Source organism: Charadrius vociferus, unplaced genomic scaffold (assembly GCF_000708025.1).
Source record: "Charadrius vociferus isolate BGI_N301 unplaced genomic scaffold, ASM70802v2 scaffold52, whole genome shotgun sequence".
NCBI lineage: Eukaryota > Metazoa > Chordata > Aves > Charadriiformes > Charadriidae > Charadrius > Charadrius vociferus.
Genome location: NW_009647572.1, coordinates 2128392 through 2147745, shown reverse-complemented (window position 1 = coordinate 2147745; position 19354 = coordinate 2128392). Strand labels below are relative to the sequence as shown.

At 39.9% G+C, this 19354-nt stretch overlaps 1 protein-coding gene across 1 annotated transcript in view; it reads left to right on the top strand.

Annotated features, from left to right (window-relative positions):
• Positions 1 to 19354, top strand: part of TMEM117 (transmembrane protein 117) — a 212923-nt gene that overhangs the window by 162014 nt on the left and 31555 nt on the right. The window contains exon 5 of the mRNA XM_009880846.1: positions 10012 to 10171. Coding sequence (XP_009879148.1) covers positions 10012 to 10171 — 160 coding nt within the window. The remainder of the gene's footprint in view (positions 1 to 10011; positions 10172 to 19354) is intronic.

Sequence of the window (19354 nt, the reverse complement as noted above, 5' to 3'; positions counted from 1 at the left end):
TTTTTAGGCTCTCAGAGTAGCATTTCCATTGCCATCCAAATGCATTTGAAATGGGAGTTGCTTTCAAAATGTAAATACCTATGTTTTTTCCATTTCAAAAGCTCTTTCCTGTTCTACATTGCAATGAGTTTAAGACTTCATGGAGTACTTCATGATAACTGAGAAAAGGAGGCCAAGAGTGTTTTCTTCTCAGAACCGGTTTCTCTGACAGTTACTGGGGATGCTGGGAACATGGAAAGCCAAAGTCCCTGTCATGAATGTTTTGGCATATCACCCCATGTCTTCCCACTATGGTGAACAGCAAGCCTTTACCTTATTCTTGCCAGGGGCTGAGAATATCATAAAGACTTAATAACTAGCCACTAAGACACTCAGTTGCGTGTGGGAAATCTGTGTTGAGAGTTGTGCTAATGTTGACTTGTTTATACAAAGTAGAGCAGCTCCAACTAGAGAAGCTGAACAAATAGTACTGTGTAGCATGCAAAAACCTGGTTATTATGGTATTCAGCTGGTCTCTTTAAGACTGATATTCAAATACCCGGTCTGAAGTATTTGCCCCTGGTCTGTTTTCCTTATCTCGTGCAGCTGAGATGCTGCCCTAACTCCTGACTCCTTGACCGGAGCGAGGTGCAGGAATCATTCCCAGTTCTCACACAGCTTCCCTCACGTTACAGAAATCGGCCCTTTCACAGGTAAATTCCACGTATTGATGAACTGCCCTTGTCAGAATATAAACCATTTTCACTGAAAAATTGCCAGGCAGGTCGATGCTAAGGCACATTTGATGCGCTGAAAACATTTTTGAAAATCTTGTTTCTGTTGTTTCTTGAGCCAGCTGTCTTCCACCCCCCATTCTGTTACTAGAGTAAGTGATGTATCCATCTGAAAGTAAACCAGAAAAATGGCTTCCCTTTACCTTATATAGAATTGTGGTTTTTTTCAAAATGCTTTCTACTGGAGTTAGGCAATTAACTTCTAACTTTGGAAGTCGAACACTGAGTAGAGTTCCTTGGATATAACTCATGTGAGTCCTATACTACCTTGCTTATGATAGGTGTTGATTGAATACGTTTTTTACAAGCAAGACCACGAACCTTCTTAAACTGTTTTTCCTTTTCTGTGTCACAGATAGGAAACGGCATTTGAAACTTAAAGCTTATGGCTGATGAGTTTAATTTAAATGAGCTGCTGTTTGAAATAGATAACACTTTCATTTTAGTAAATTAATGGTGTGGCAAAAGGAAACTCCAAGATGCTTCTACCTATAATAAAAAAAAAGTGATGCTCTCTAGAATTCTAATATTTCAGCATGTGATTACATTACCTAATCTTATTCATTTTATTACATGAAACATAGTAAAATGTTTCCTCTCTGCATTAACATAAATGTAATTTCAGACTTTATACAAATCTTTGTGCAAAAATCCCAAATAGCTCTGGAATCATATTGATACACTCTAATAGAATTGCAGCTGTCGCAGTCAAAGGACAGAAGTAAAGCAAGGTCTGTGGGAGAGGTAATATCCTACCTTTGACAAACTGATATAACTGGAAAAAATAAACTCGTGCTGTTTACATTCACAAAAATTATTTTTATATTTCTAAGTAAAATGAATGTTAAAAATGCAGAATAAACAATTCTGTTTTGCCAAACTCAGGGCATCCTTTATACTCTGCGGTGTCCGGTTTCTTCAGCTCACCAGGCAGAACAACGACAAGCATAGACTGGAAGACTTAATTGGGAATGCAAGGTTCTCACAATGTGTGGTATCTGCTATTGATAAACATTTATGAGCTAGTCCCAACATAGAGTTCCCTTTGCTGTTCCCTATTTGAAACAGAGAGTATTCTAGAACTTGCAATTTCAGAACAGGTATTTCAGAACTGGCACTTACTGGCAAATACTTACCCATTAGTTCCTACTGTAGGATAGAAGTCAGAAGTACACTGTTGTGTTGGCAAGACTTTTAAAAAGATAATGCAATTTGAAGTTTGAATTAAAAAACATTTTCTTCTAATTGGTATTCAACTTCATATAACTAAGTCTTTTTGATGGTAATCTACATTAACGTACTTTCTCCCACTTGTTTATGCCTGCGGAGCATGCCATGGGGGTCTGGCGCTCTGAAATCTGGCAGTAGTATTATTCCATCTCTCTACCACATATTTGTCCCCATCAGGGGAACAAGCACCGTATTTTAACAAAAGAGATCCAGCGTAATTTATTTTTCAAATATTCTTAGATATTTGTTGCGTATGACTTCTTCTAGGGTGCGTCTGTACTAGCAGTTCACTTCAGTAGCACACTTCTGAAGTGGATCTCCCAGTCATCTCTCCACCTGCCCTTTGGTTTGTGGCCTGGGTTGGTCTTGGGGTGCGCAAGGGGGATTTCTTCCAGGTGCAAGTGAAGTGGAAGCTGCTTTCTGGGATTCCACCTAGCGAGCTGCAGTTGTGGACGGGTGCTCGGTTCAACCTACAAGACACAAACACCGTGAATATGGGGTCCTCAGCGCCAACTGTGTCACTCTATGGCACCGCAGTGCCCCGTTGCACTGCAGTAGCTGCTGATAAAGGCAGAGCTCTCGAGTCCCTGCCCTCTCTCCCTTCACAGCACTGTCCTAGCCAGGGTGGGAGAGCAGTGGCCAGCAGGAGGCTTGAATCCGTGCTGCTCCAGAGAACCCAGATGCTTTTCACCAGCAGAGCATCTGTCCCTTACACTTCCATAAGCATCTGTCCCTTACACTTCCTTAATTGCAGAAGTGGTGCTGACACCAGGCAACAGGCAGACTAAATATTTTATTTTAAACGGTTTGAGAGTTGCTATTTTTGACAGATTTAATAACAGAAGCCTTCCTAATTAAAACAAGTGAAATAAAAAGTGTTGGCATTTGCATATGAACATCTGCAGTAGCATTGTTCTTTATAGTTATTGTACACTGTGGGACAGTATGTTTGGCCAGTGCTGATTCTGAGATTAAAAATTATGGAAAGTATTTAACTTGATGGATGATCTTTCTTTCCCGAGGACTGGGAAGCATTTTTAAATATCAAGAGCAGTAAAATTTGTTCCTCCCTTTCTGTATCTGTTTTCACAGGGTGTTTTTAACTATTTTGGCACATTCATGAAAAATTGGCATTGTAAACCACAGCAACTGAAAACATAAACAGTAATTTATAAAACATTGATTAGAATTGCATTTCTGTTTCCTATAGCACCATCTGAAGCTGAATGTTTTGATGAAAGCTGATTAACTGCTAGGTGGTTTTATTTAGAGTTTAAATATACCTAGACTTTATGCCAGTTAATTTTCTTTATTTAGTAGTTCATGTATATATTTTTAAGTATATATGCTCATTTCCTTAATGTACAATAATGGGAATACAGAATTGATGATCTTTTTTCTTTATTAATGTGTCCTTCTGTCCCAAATGTACATAGTATTAAGCAATACCGGGAATGCTTATTAGCGATGTTTAACAGTTTTTAAATAATTTGGCTCAGTGGCAATTATGTGTGAAAGTGTGATGAAAAGTTCTCACAATGCTATGTCATCCAAAGAGCTGCTTTTGACTAAGCACAGGTAGGGTTTTTTTCTGGAAAAGGTGTAGTCAAAGGGCAAGATACTGCTTTTTGCCTCTTGGAAAAGACAAAATGAAGATGAGGAAAATAGCCAAAGTTTATCTTTCATCTCTTCAGTCGATCTTAGCAGAACTCTTGCTGTCTGATCATCAAAGCTGCAGCTTCATAAAAGATTTGGCAGAGGGTCACGCGAGACAGAAGAAAATTCTAAATAGCTCTAACAATGAGCAGCTGAAAGTTGCTGGTAAATTGAAGGTAGTATTGTCTCCCCCGTATGTATGGTTGTGCAAAGAATTGTATTTGATATCTTGAGCAGTGAAAAACTTCACTTTCACTATGTGAAAGTTTGAGAAATGCGGTCCCATCATAGACCAGAATTTGTTTTCGGTACACTTGGCCCTGCTGATTTAGACACAATGAATCAGGAGACGCAGACTGGAAATGGTTCTTGTTTCCAACATTAAAAGTTTTGTGAACTTGTATACATTTCTTAGCTTGTCTTTCTCTTTCCAGGGACAAATTCTGTTTTGTTTAGTTTTCAGCACAGTACAGACAAATAACATAGAGTGTTTCCTGAAGATGTGGCTGGATGGAGTCAAAGGTACCTCTGGCATAGGTCTGGAGGGGACGTGCTATGAATGGTTTTGTGGTACTGCATTGGGGCTGCAAGAGAATGAGTCAGGGCCTCATGGACCCTGCCTAGGGAATTCCTGATGTGCGAGGTAGGGCATGCAAAACAGCAGAAGAGGGTGTCCCCTGGCAGCCAGGACCTAAGATCACTGCGGCACATCGTGTCTTCTGTCAGCCAAGACTTCTGAGAACGTCAGTAACTTCATGCTTGGCATACAGATGTAATGAAGTGGCACGGACAAGCCAGCCTTCCAGTTTGAACTGCCTTTGTGATAATCCATAATGTTACTGAGCAATTAGAATATGTGCACTTGCATGGGTGATTTACAGATACAGCCAGGAAAACCTTTTACCAGTAGGGCTGGTGGCAGTGCTGTGATTTTGGAATTAAAAGAAAACTAAATGATGCGCCTCTCCCTCCCCCTGAAATAAATCCAGAAAGTCTTAGTTTTGCATCAACCCTTGACATTGTTTGTGCTAGATTGCAAAGTAGGGTATTCCCTTCCTCTCCCTTTCTGTCTCAGTCTCTCACAGTTCTTCCTACAAAGCTCAACTTTGTGTTTGAGAGGAGTCCATCTGCTGCTCTGACACACGGTGGTCTCTCAAGGCAAGGACTGCACAGGCATGGGATGGCACGAGTGGCATTTCAGATGGGAGCAGTGGAATTTCCTTGCTTGGAGGCAATGGGAAAAGTCACCTTTACTTTTGCCACTATTGCATGATGTCATCCATGAAGTAGCCCAGAGTGTAGGAATGGAAACATCTACTGGGGAAAGATTCTGGCAATGTATCCCACAAGAAAATCTAAGTCATCACAGCAATGGATGGATTGTTTACTCCACTGGGGTTTGTGGGTTTTGCTTTCTTTCAGTGAACATTTTGGATTTATCTTAGAGTCCTGGAAGACCTTTCTAGGAAATCCCATCCTATCCTCAGTATTTTGGAGAGTGGGTGAAGGCATGTAGGTCTAGCATTTTAACTTTAGAATATTGTCTGCTTAAGGAGGACACGGGTCTGCTCACCCAAATTGTATTTTCTAGGAAAAGTGTATTGGCCTCAACTGGCCCTATTTTGCTTCTGTTACTTTTCCCTGCTGTAATGTTGCATTGGCTTTGTGACCTTGGTGTTTGTGTCCAAGTTGTTTTTTCCATTATATTTTGTAAGTATGTCTGGTTTATTTAATGTGTCTGTGTTTCTGATTTAAGTTTTTTCAGTTCTTGTTCACCCTTTGGCCAGAGTTGTGCCAGTGTGACATGCAGGGCATCGGGGCACTGGGATACCAGCAGGGAAATTTCTCAGAAAGCCCCATAAGGAGTGTTTTTCTCAGAGGGTGAAGGGAGAGCACTGGCAAGGGAGGGATGAGGAAGAGCTACTTTCCTTTACAACAGAGTCTGATTTCTGTTCATCATGTCCCAAGTGACAGCTCAAGCTTTGTACACAAGGGTCAGAGAGACAGAGTAAGTCCGGGAAGAATTTTTTGTGACTTTTGAAAGAGCAGGAGGTGTTTAAGAGAAGCATGTGATGTTTTCAGCCTGACAGGCAGAAATAAGGCTGAGATAATATGCATGATGACCATTGCATGTGTGGGCAGTGTAGGTATGTATAGACTCTCATAGCAAAATGAAGCCCACTGTTTCCAGTGATGGTCCTGTTAGCAAAGTTTCTTCTTTAGCAGAAACTATGCAGTGTGCTGCATGCTGGCTTAGTGTGCACAGGGTTTAGGAAGCTTGTATCTAGTGAAGTCCATAATCTGTCATAGCAAAGCAGCCCAATGCATGCTCCATAAGCATGCTGTGAAATTTATAAGGATATAAAAAAAAATAATTCTGGTCTGAGACAGAAACAGAGACAGCAGGGGCAGCAGGCAATATGCAGCACTGCCAACAGTGCAGGTCAGTAACTCTACACTGGACTGCCCCAAATCAAAGATGTCCTGTTTTCTAAACATAACATGCAAACCTGTTCATCCACCAGGGTCTGCATTATGCTGCAGTGACAGCCGTTACCTATTCACATAACTATGACCACCACTGAGCAAACAGAAGATTCGCATGCAACCAGCATCTCAGACTTTTGCAAAGTTCAAGAGATCACACAGAGCAAAGCTGTGGATAACACCTGTGATGGGGGTGTGTGACACAAGCTCTGAATTTCCCCACCTCTATGTGCTTTCCAAACAACTCATCGAGATTGGGTTGTCCGGACTTCAGAGGATGATGGCTTCCTTGAGCCCTAGGATGGCAGTATGGAGACATTGTGGGTAAATTAATGCTGGGTTCTTGGCACAGTTTGTTGAAGATGGCCCATTGCATGTGAATGTTCTGTACGTACTATTGATTGTAATAATGCAGAGGAAAATGAGGTGTCACAGCCTTTCTCCTCCAGAAATGACATTTCTGCATGATAGAGGCTGCAATGTTGAAGTTATGACCCTGTCTGCCACAAGGGATTGTCTGCAGCCACCACCAACGATAAAAACCTGCTCATGCTTCTGGCCTGTGTTGTGCATAACCTCTCATGGCATATAATATGCTGGGTGATAAATGCTAAGTGGTTGGTCAGCTTGAGCAAAGCTTATGGTCCAAAAAAGTGCTGTTGTGGCAAGGTGCAGAAGCCAAATACATCTGGTTTGACCCTTGCTAAGTGTGTAAGGGCAAAATTAATGTTGTGTTGGGAAATGAGGGCCAGCAGTGTGGATTCAGTTTGGTATAAGTGACTTGGTTTGACAAATTCAAGACCAAACTCAGTCCTGGCTATCAAAGATTATAGAGATACAGTCTAAACAATTGCCTGCTTCTTGAGAGGTGCCAGCAGTAAAAAGTTCCTCTCTTCAAGCTTTCCCACAGTTCATTGTAGAACTAGGGGTTTTAGATCATTGTTGGCAGTGATAATCACAGTACTGGCTTTTCTTGACCTACCTGATTTTAACTTCTCAGTGTGCAATTGGCCTGGACAGTGTTTTTTACAGACTTTTTTTTTATTATTTTTATTCTTCATAGCAACCTCGTATCTTGAAGAGTATGGGCTAGGTTGTAAAATGTATGTTATTGTAGCTGAATAGGTGCCCAGAGCACATAATCATTCAATACAGCAAGCTCGAACTAGAAGTGAAATGTAAAAGTGTATTTCCTCTGTGAAGTAGAGAAAGAAGTTGCATTTCTTAATGTCTGGTACAGAGAAGAGTCAATCCTCTCTTGGCTTTTTCCTCATAGTCCTTCTATAAGCAGGAGACAGAGAGGTCCTTCAGCAATGCTGTGAGCAGTTTGATGGCATAGCTCTTTCTCAGGGATGTGCATTGTAGAATAAAGGACAAACTATACTGGTGTAAATATTGAAGTGTAGCACACATTGGTTCATCTGATACAAGTTATGTCAAGTTAAATGAAATCCTCAGCATCTTTCTTCTCTTAATCACCAGGACGCTGGAACAATGCTGTACTTTCACAAGAACTGAACTGAACTCTAACCCAGACAAACTCGGTTTATAATGACTCCAAAAGCATGTATTGAATATTTTTCTGTGTTCCAGTACCATAGGTCAAAAATACAAATGACTGCTAATTATGCTGTTTAATGCAACCATTTCAAAAGTCTATTTCTAACCTTTTTTATTGGTTTCACATTTTCTTATTCTGTTAGCAGCCCATTTTCTGTTCCTTTCCTTCCCTATTTGACATTTCAGAATGAATAACGAAGTAGTTTTTTAAGTGCATATGCATTTCCTCAAGGAAATCAAGGCTTGAGCACATACGTTGGTCTTTGCATGCATGCCAATGAAGCATGCATAAAAATATGTCTGCCTTTGCTTGCGTACATGCCAAAGTCCGACCTTCCATGCTTTGAACTCTTGCTCCAAAACGCAAATGCATAATTCAAGAGGACTGAAGCAGAATAGTGTTGAGCATAACTTCTGGGTACATGGTTCCCATAGCAAACTACGCAGACTTGAATAACGTTTCTAAACTGTCTGTGCACCAGGAGATGCGGGTTGCATCAGCATAAGGACGAGGAAAATGAGTGCTCCCAACAGCCAGGGCAGTCTGCACGGCCCGGCAGGCAAGCACTGAGGACTGTGATCTTTTCTGGAGAACTTCTCAGTGAAAGTGAAAACATTTACCTCCATGTGAAGTTCAAATATGAAGGTGAAATAGGTGGGGAAAACCACCTTTGTGGATCTCAGGAGACTATATACATGAGAGAAGCACCATAATGAATCGCCTTTCCAAAGTAAGCCATTGTGGGTATGTGCCAGAGTGGAGCCTGTAGAAAAGTTTGTCAGGTTCAGGTACTGACAGGTGAGATGGTAGCTAAGCAAATGTTTTGGGGATAAGCAGGTTTGAACATTGCTTAGGTCTAATGAAGTCTAATAAGCCTCATTTATTTCTTTCTGGCCCAGATGCTGGTATTACACTCAAGGGATACTGTTACGGTGCCAAGCACAGTATTGAATATAACTGAATTTACTTATTAAGAATAAAAATAAACGTTCAGAGGTAAAGGTGGTAGCAATCAAATCGTTTTGTGTCTCCATATATTGTGAAGAAACACAGCACATTGTGCCAAAGAATGATGTTTAGGAGTCCAAATGTGTACTCTACTGCTTATGTGCATATTTGTTTTCCCTTCCTACACAGACACAGCAAGGCTGATGTATAAAAATAAATGCCTGCAGACTGGTAGTCTGTGAGTACTGGTGTACAGATTTTTCTTTTAGTCTTCTGAGCATTTGTCCCATTTGGAAGTGTCATGGGAAATATTCTTCACATTGTTTTACAGCCCTTGGTAGCTGAAGAAAATGAGACTTTATTGTAGAAAAAAAAAATCCCCCCTGCCACAATTATTTAGATGTGCTGCGTGCATTCAGGTGTTGATATGCCCCTATTATAGCACAGATTTACTGACAGCTACAGCTATGGGGAGAAGACTTGCTCCCCCTCAGATTACCAGCTAAATTTGTCTGCTTCCACAGAACCAGGAGTTCAGTCAGTCATCACTGCCAGCTCTGAAGGATATCACAAAAGTGCTCCTGGAAATGACGCAGAGCTATTTTGGGGAGATAGCTTAGAAAGATATTTTCTTAAACAGCATATTGCAAAATGGTATGAATTAGCCAAATGTGTCTTCTGGAATTCTCATAGCACTCATGTGGAGGCTTTATTACTTTTGTAATTCACTCTTTACTGACTTCTCAGAAATGCCGTAAGATGTGTTGAAAACTTGTACAAAGAACATCTTAGGAGACACAAGGCAAAATCTTTCTACAATCCCCAGAATTTACTAAAGATTAATTTAGTGGAATGAAAATTTCTTTCATACAGGTGTGTTTCTGTACAAAAATTAGACTTCACAGTTAGTTTCCTACAGCTGAGAAAAGACTTTTCAAAGGTTCTAATGTCTTTGGTGCCTTAGAAAATGTTCTCTCAAGTTGTTCATTTGAATTCAGCCTAGATCATACAGTCCTTGGGACGTTATTATAGTTTACTTCTTTCTTATTTTGCCTAATTGGTTTGCATCTTCAGTGAAAAATATGGAACGAAGAACAAGAGTGATACACTCCAGCCTAATTTTGCAACATGCTTAGTACTAGCTACTAAATTTCTTTTTACTAAGGATACAGCTGACTGCTTTCCTCTTTTGAATTAAATGATTTGTTTGTACACTTAATTTTCTTCAGTCTCTTTTCATCAGCAGAAAAGTACTTGTAAAGCACTAGCTGACCATTAGAAGACAAATAAAATAGAATGATGCATCTTCATTACTAACGTATTCTCTCTGAACCTCTTTTTTCCCCCCCCTTGCAGGACGGTTCTGTTTACTCTGACCTCTGTAGTTGTGCTTGTCATCACAACTGACTGGATCAGCTGGGACAAGCTGAATCGTGGATTTCTGCCAAGTGACGAGGTCTCAAGAGCCTTCTTGGCTTCCTTCATCTTGGTGTTTGACCTTCTTATTGTCATGCAGGTACACTCTCCTAATGTTTCATTCAAGCTGCCGAGGCTGCCTAGTCAATCTATTTCCACTAGAGCAAATGGTGTTTAGCTAAGACTACTTAAGGGTAAATAAATGTTTAGTTTGCAGTCGCTATTAGTAAGGGCACTTTATAACACCATTACTTGCAAAAAGCCTGCTGGCCTTTTATTGTGAAAACTTTGTTGATTTCTCTTCTTCAACAACCAGGTGAGAACTCTGTGACTTCCCACATTAGAAGGCGTTTTCTGCAACAAATGACATCAGACAAAGAAATGGAAGTTAGTTGTTTTGTAAATTCAAAGCTTCTCTTAGGAGGATGAGAGAAATTCAGCCAAACAAGACATACTTCCATATTTCAAGCATTTACAATATTAGGTGTACGCACATTATAGCACTGTAATAGATGAAAATCAGTATTTGCTATTAAGATTCCACTTCCCACTTTCACATGAACATTCTTTACTTTGATGAGAGGTCCTTGTACTGTAATGTCTCCTGCCAGTGAGGGTAACTGAGGAGATAATTCCCTGTAGTCTCCCTGATGTCTGCTCCTTTGAATCTAGCTGTTAAGAAAGCAATCTGGGTCACAAATATGTGGCAAAAAAACCTCCTTCGTGTGATGGTGCGCTCTGCCCTTTGCATTTGTCTGTGGTGTGAGCCTTGTGTGAATAACTGACCCAGTGCTCTGTGTTTTGGCAGCGTTAGGTTGATGTTGGACTTGATGATCTTAAAGGTCCCTTCCAACGTAGACAATTCTATGATTTTATGGTTCCAAAAATAAGGTCATTTGGGCTGAGGCGAGGAAAAGGAGCATCAAAAGCCTGAGTGACTTCTGCTGTTAGTACTAGACATGCTAGACTGTTGAACTCAAGTTTAGCAAAGAATTGAGAACTGACATGTCCTTTCTCTCCAATATATTACTAACTCTGCTAGCAAAGACCATTTCTGAGACACTTAGTTCTCTTTAATGAGATATCTATTCCTTGAGTAATTATCATAGAGGTGACACTGTGGTGGCACTCAGAATTTATCACTGCTGTACTAGGATGTTAAAGCTGCATAAGGTCCTATCGTTCAGTTTTATTTTCCAATGTCCACCACTGTTCAGTGCTCACTGCAGTTCATGGTTAGAACAGGAGGATAAGAAAGGGAATACTGTTTTTCTAGTAAGATTTCTGGTGCTTTCTTTTCTCTCCCTTTGCGTTTTACATTTTGTTTGCTGTTTCAAAAAGATTCAAGAGAATGTATAATAAATGATTGTACTTCACAGGGCTGTAATGAAAGCGTGAATGAAAATACACAATATATCAAGCTATACTGAATTTGATATTGTATGCAGGGTAGAGAAACAGAGTTGTCTTCATACCAAATAATTATTAAATCATCCTTTCAACTTCGAAAAATGAAGTTCCAGTACTTTGACCTTGGAGTTGCTGAATATAGGAAAGAATTTTATTTGAAACAGCTTGTCCTGAGTACTATTTCATATTTTTACAACACAAAGCAAGAGGCTCTTTTTAATTGCATTTTTGACTGATGTTTGTGTGGTGACGTTATTTATTTATTTAAAGTTATTTATTTGGACTGTGCAACCAAGTTGGCATGTTTTATTTACAGTGCCGTTCTAGCATCATTGCATTGCTACTGCAATAAAGTCAACTTGAGACAGCAAAGTATTAAATCAGAAGTGAAGACCATCAGGATCATGATCCTTTGACTGAAGTACACTTTAGAATTATGTACAAATTATTTCTAAGGATGTTGTCTGTTTCACAGATTTATTTTTTTTCTAACTTAAGCTTCAGCAACAAGCTCATAAAATTAGAAAAAAAGAAAAACACTTATTATTAAGCAATTTCTGTTTGAGACTGATGCTAACTAAGAGCACAGATGAAGTCTCATCTAATTTTTTAGTACAGGCATTTTCTGACCCTGCGAATGGTACCATTAATACTGCGTTTAGCAAGAAGAGAAAACCAATTGAGTTTGGAAATCCATTCTCAATGCTGTGAAAAATAATCGCATAATTGTGAAGGACAGCTTTGCCTTCTTAGTATTACTATAATTTAATATTTATCTAAGCTCTATGTAGAGCATAAGAAAGAAATAAAGACCTGAGCGGTCCCTGCCCTGAAGATCTACCTTTTTTCAACTAGACATAACCCAGGCAGACATGTGAAGAGGAGAATACAGACAGCTGAACCTTATACAGACAGTTATACGTGAGTGATGCTTAAGGGTACGTGCACTTTTTACCTTTGGTTTCCACCCTACAACAACCCCTGGCTGCCTCCCAGCCCCGCCGGCTCTGCCAGTCCAAGCGATTCAGGGAATATCCAGTCATATGGTCATACAGAATACAGTCAGGAGACAAGTACAGATGACAGACAGAGTAGAATACAGAGACTTGTGTCTGAAATGTAAATGTGAAAGCTATGATGGCAAAAATATTAAGACAATCTGAGAAACGAGATTGCGGAGAAGGTTGCAGGACTACAACAGGACCTCATGGATAGCGTGGCTGGCTTCTGGCTCAGATGGTGTTCCTACGTCTTCTGCCAACCTCGCTGTGACGCGTCACTTCACACCCACCCTCCCTCGAGTGAAGAAAAGGGACCCTGAGTGCCTGTTTTAGATGGCTGCTGTGTATACATCTCCACCTGATTTTAATCACTGTGTTTTGATAGTCAATGGAGAGATGAGGTACAGTCGGAGTGCTTCTAAACATCTACAGGAGGATGACTGCTTGCTTATAGTAAGAAAGTGAAAACGCTACAAGTTTGTTATTTTTTCCACCGTATGGAAGTGATGAAGTTAGTAATTTTCACAATGTGCTTAATTATGCCTGTCCTGATAATTGAGATAGCAAGATGCCAACGTATGTATATTTCTGGCACCTATAGCATTCACTGCTGGACACGGGCATCATTATATTTTTAGTCTCAGTTTCAGACCGAGTGCAAGACCACACATATTAAAGCTGGGCATGTAGTCATGCTATTATCGTGTAATAGAACTTTTTTACCATTTTCATGAAAAATTCACATATTTAGTTCTCTTTCTCAAAGATGTAATGGAAAAGCTGCTAATTGAGGGAGTAAATATGAAAAATTAAACTACAATACTACAATCCCACATTCCAAATACCTCTGTTTGAGCAAGTAGACAGTGACTCATGCGTTAGCATATATACCGTCCTTTTTTCTTTTTTTTTTTTTTTCCCTCCCTTGTCATGCTTTTGGTGACTTTGCTAATGGGCAGGAGCCTGTGGTGGCTGGATTATTAAACTTCGTATGTCAAGGGGAGATGAATTGTTTCATCTCCGTAGTGTCTATTGTGGGCATTTACAGGTTTCTTCAGACTTCTGAAAGACCATGGAGTATTTCAGCGTCACTGTGGAGTTACACACTGTAGCTACCTTGCTGAGCACTTTGGAAGTCCCATGGCGTAAAATCTTGCAACTCTTATGACTAACTGCAACTTTTTATCTGACAGTACAGTCAGATACAATGTCTGAGTGATTTAAAAGCTAGCTGAAAATACTATTTTATTTGAAAAGGAGAATTCATTCTTCAATAAACTGAAGAAACTGTTGCGGCTGAGTGGAATAAACAGAAGCCAGGAACTGCTTATGTCTAAGATTCTTTGAGGAAGCTCTTGTATGTGAATCTTTAACCAAACTAGCAAAATAAGCCCATTAATACCAGATGGGAATACTCATAAATAAAGAGAATAGAATTTTGCCCTTCTGGGTAACTTGAAAGAAATTAAATTCAATAACAACATTCCTTATGACTAGTGCTGGATCTCTGCTTATGTAGGTATTAGGATATCAGCAGACAGATTTTTTTTTTAAATAATAACCATTTTTCAAATGTATTTTTCATAATATTTTTGTATGCAAATTGCTTTAACACATAGTTGTAGATCATTCCTTGGTACTGCAGTTGAAAATCAATATGTTTAATGGGTGGATTGTCACCTTTTTTTTTTTGTTGTTCTGCAGAATGTCTGGTCTTCTGTCTCTGGTAGAGTTTTAATAAGAGAATTAGAAGGTTAGCAGATTGAAGAAATCTGTATTTAGGCTCCCCTGTGTTTTCTCTTCTATTTTTTCATAGTTCCCTGAAACAAAAGTACTAACACAGAAATGTTATCAGCAAAATGGAACAGACTCTGGTCTTGTTAACAGATACATAAAGCAGGGACTCTTCCACTTATTTTCAATTCTACACTGATGGAGAGGCTGTTTTGATTAAAATCTAGTATGATGTGTGAGCACATTAAAAAACACCACCCACAACATCAAGTGCATAGTGAATAGTTAAAGATAGAGTAGAAATACAGTCTTGTCCACACAAAGTGGGTAAAGACTTGATTCCTAGAGGTTCGGGGGTTTTTTTAGAAAATCTATTAATTTTTGCAAAGGTAATTTGATTGTGACTTTTAACTGGATTTACACTCAGTAGTCTGATACAAATGAGAGGAGAATCCTGATTTACACTTTAAGCAGAGTACACAAATATAGTAGTTTTCCTTTGAAAAAGATAAGCAAGAAATGATTTTGTGTTCATAGGCAAAGCAGGTTATACAAAATAATTTGTCATTCCTGACAGAGTAGGTCCCCTCAGCTGTACATTTGATTCAAGAAAGGTATATAATTTTTTTTGTTTCCTAACAAGCAACAGCAAACAGTACCAATGTATAGTTTGTTCCTGAGGAAGTTACCAAACTTTGAAGAAAATGTACTTCTAAAAATCTCCCGTTCAGCACAACAACGTCTGAAGAAGTGACCACTTGAATGTCAGGGTACTTTCCATCATACCTTTGCTGGGTTTTGTAACATTTGAAAATACAGTAATAAAATACGAGTCAAAACCCATGAGAAACATCTGTGTTAGTGAAGTCAGCAAACAATTTTTGCATCATTTCTGACATTCAGTATTTCTGTATGTGAGGGTTTACTATGATTTTTTTATTCATGTACTACTTACCCTTTCAAAATGGGAACCTAGCCATAAGGGCAGGTGACCAGTGACAGGTTTTTCAGAGAAGTCAGGATAGATGGGAATTCACCTTTAATAAAAAAGACGGCATATCCAGCTCCATTACTGGTGTCCCCAGTGATTACCATATGGCAAGGTTCTGCCAGGAGGAGCCATATACCCTGGACTACTTTTTTCAGAGATTATGTGGAGTGTTTCATTCCACTCAGAGTACATTGCTCGTCACTAGCAGATTTTAGACACGCCTGTCAGACAGCATTACAAAAACGGGTAAGCATTTTGAACACACGCTTGTACTCAGCTAATTGTGCAATGTTTGCTGAAGAACCCTACTGTGAGGGTTGGCTCTGTGGTACTGTAACTCCCATGGCCCGCAGGTCTCTGAAGGAGAAGGGAACAAGTTCAAGTGAGGTAACGGTGGGAGAAACCTTTCTATAGCAAGTAATAGATTTTCCTTCCTGTGAAGTCTTTCACATGGGAAGAATTTTCCCCTCTTCTTTTGTCCTTTCTACATCCTCATCCTTCTATGGATCGTGGAAATGTTCCTTTTAGCACTGGTGCAAAACATTCAAAAATAATTCTGAAAAATAAAAATTAATTCAAAGGACCAGAAGGGAACAGCTCTTGATCTTCAGCTTCTCTTTGTTTGTACTTACTATGAATTCAAGTGACAGACTTGAGTACAGTCCACTGTTTAACCAACATATTGATAACATTTCTCATGACATTATTGGCACTGTGGCACTTCTTCCTGCTGGGTCAAACACAGGTCTTTTTTGCCTATCCTAGAAGTGTTCCTTTGCTTGAATCGGCCTCCACAGCCGGTACTGTTCCATTTATATCTGCACTGAATTTCTCGGTCCCAAAGTGCTTTGTTTTATTTCCTTGAGAGTCACTGGTTTTGGGGGTATCAGTTCTCGCTCCGTTCTATTTTGAACACGGAACAGTAGCTCTCCTGAGCTCTGCTTTCATTCATCCATCACACATCTGTTTTCTGTTAGCTTTCCTGTATTTTCTGTCTGTGACTGGTATCGAGGGATTGGGTTATTTCCTGGCTATCCTGTACTGAGAGGGAAAAGTTAGTGCAATGCCAGAAATGGCCCGTTTGACAGCTCAGGAACGAGCAGCTAGAAATGGAGTGAGCATCCCACAGAATGAAGCTATCCCTGTCCCTCTCCTGCCAGGGAAGTGAGGTTCTGGGGAGCCAGTGCATGGCCTCTTCACATCTCCTTCCCATCTGCCTCTTCACGTTGTTGTTTTCTGTGGACAAGGCAAAGAGAATGGAAATATACCATATTTATAGATCAGAGATAAAAATAATGCATTGAAATCCACTGCTTTTATTTTGAAGGGGAACACCCTTTGAGTTTGATGGAAGTGTATGTAGTGTTCATGTAAAAGGATGATGAGGCGGGGGGGAAAGTACAGCATTGTTATGTGTAATTAAAACCCAGAAGTTTCTGTTGGAGTATTTTCAAGATCCAGCTGGATATATAAATTCCTTTGGAAAATCCCTGAAACAATCCTTTGCCCCCTTGCCAGAACCCACTACAAATAGTTTCTTTCTTCTACTCTTTCAGTTACTTCGGGACTAAGAAAATGATAAGTAAAATCCTTTTTCCCTGAAAAAGGTGGGTGTATTTTGTCCCTTATTGCACATTATACACCCTACCTTTTTAATGAGCTGTCTGGTTTTTATTGCAGTGTTTTCATTCTGTGCTTGTCTAGTTTGATAACCGGCACCATCACTCTTTGCTGTGGATTTGTCAAACAAGACATGTGAAGTACAGTATTTTTAAGTAGGTTTCATCATTTGCACTGGTTGCAGATGGTTAAATCTTACTTGGATGCATTATATTTGTCTCAGGCATTATAGATTCAACTCCAGAGTTTGCTTCAGCTGCTGTAACTTGGTGTGTTTGTACTGACCTGAATCCTGTTGTGCCAATTTATACCGGCTGAGGGCTGGGCCCTTTTTTTCAGCTCTGTGACTCAGTTCCTCATTTGCTGAAAAGGAACAACTTGAGTTCTTTTCTTTCACTAGTTGTCTGAATGTTTGCTTAGCCCCTAAGGTGCTCAGAGAAGGATGCTCTCTGACTTGGTACAGCTTCTAGCATAATCAGGCACCAGTCTCAGCTGGAGCCTCTTGGCTCTGAGATGACTACACACAAAATGAATTAGCTGAAAAAGCTTCTCATTTGTCACAGTTGTTCCCTTTTACCCTGACAACGGGTACGTGCCATACATGTGACACTGAGGCCCTTCTTTTGCAGTGCAGGTATTCGCCTGACATAACGAAGCAGTTCTCCGACAGCAGACCTAGCGTTTTCACACACTGTCCCCTGAAACCATCATATCCAGCCCAAATGCACAAAAAAAAGTGGAATGCTAGGAAGAAGAAAAGCTGGAACTTGTTTACAAGTCTTTCACAGGACTATTGTCATCAGTAGTTGCAAGGAGAGTCTTTTCACAGGCTCTGCTATAATCAGTGTGTGATGGGCTTTGTTGCTGTTGGATGTATGTCTGATGAGTGTTGTGCTGGTTAAGATTGTGTTGCAGTGATAGATGTTGATATAACAGTAATGGTGACATTCAGATAATTTCAACTCTCCGCAGCAATGCTGTGGAATGTATTATTTAATTGTAGAAATCTGCTTTGTGATAAGCATTGTTACACAGGTTTTTATCTAAAAATGAAAAACCTGAGATGAGATTGAACTGGTTCAGCTGTTTTCTAAGTGATAGAATTGCATGCAATTTGTAAATGCAACCATGTGAGTTAAAAAAAAAAGAAGGATAAACCTCAATTTGCCATCACTACATAGAGTGTTGCCTTAAGACAAGTTTTAGGTCTTTCCGTATTTACATTTAGCTACATGGCATGCCGAATTTACAGAACTTAGTGACAGGTCATACTTGAGCATACAGATCCACCTAGCAACAATACTGAGTTCAAGTAAGGAGAAGCAGCAAAACCAGCTTGGTTGCTCTTAATCAAACCTTAGAGGGGAACAGAAACAAGGATATGCCTGATATTGTTGGTCTAACTGCATTATTTCTGTAAAGCTGATTGGATAGCAGTTGTTTATACCTCCTTGGAAAGTTTGAAGCCTGTTATATGAGACATTAACAAAAAGACATGCTTACTTTTATTGCCTTTGAGTTATTCTAACGTGCTGTAAAGCTGCTGCTTTTCTTTGTGTGACAAAAGGGAAATACGTAGTTAATCACTGAGTGTCTTGAGATGCTGACTACATTAGATATTTTTGCATGTGTTAGAATCAGATTTATTGAACCCATCAATAAGTAATTCATTCCCATATGTATAGAGGAATGGAAGTATTCCCTAGTGCTTTTAGTGATTTGAAATTATAGTTGCAGTGATTTCTGATTTTGAACTAGCATTTAATTACTCAGCTGTATTGCATTTAGAGTCACGTCCCAGTGGGTCACAGGTGTTGTATAATTGTGGCCTTAAGTCAACCAGGCTTCTAGTCTCCCACAGGTCAGAAGCTAAAAAGTTTCTCTTTTCTGGGATCTGACCATGTTTGCCTGCCTGTCCTGTAATGCTCATTAGGGAGAGGAGATTCCCCAGCATAACACTTATGGAATCTGACCGATAGATTGGGGACCAGCATTGCATGACACAGTGCGAATCTGTGCTTCCCACCAGAGCAGCAAAGCAACTAAATCAACATGCCTATAGAGTCTCCCAAATAGTCTCAGTAGTACGCTGTGGCTGACTTTGGACTGTACTATGTCTCGACTGGCCCCCACATAATTGACCTCTTCTCTATCTCTTCCTAGTACCTAGATAGTATGCGATATAATTTTTCATTAAGATTCCTTAGAGCCCTGCATAAGCCCATGGGTGCTGTAGGTGCATTAACACATTGTCGCTATTGTTGAAATGGTACAAACAGAGACAAACCCCGATGTTAATCAAACTGGGAAAGAGCTGTATTTTTCGCCTCCCTCCCCCAACACTTGTTCAATTGCTGCAGTAGCCAGTAATGCTGAGCTTGTCTTGATACCTCTGATGCCAGAGCAGCATAGCCTCAGGTAGTGCGTGATGAGTACAGCTGGCTCCTTATGCCTTTATTTCCCACTTTGTTAGCAAGAAAGGCAGCTGCAGATGTGGTGGAGACTATCCATTATCAACCAGTGCAAG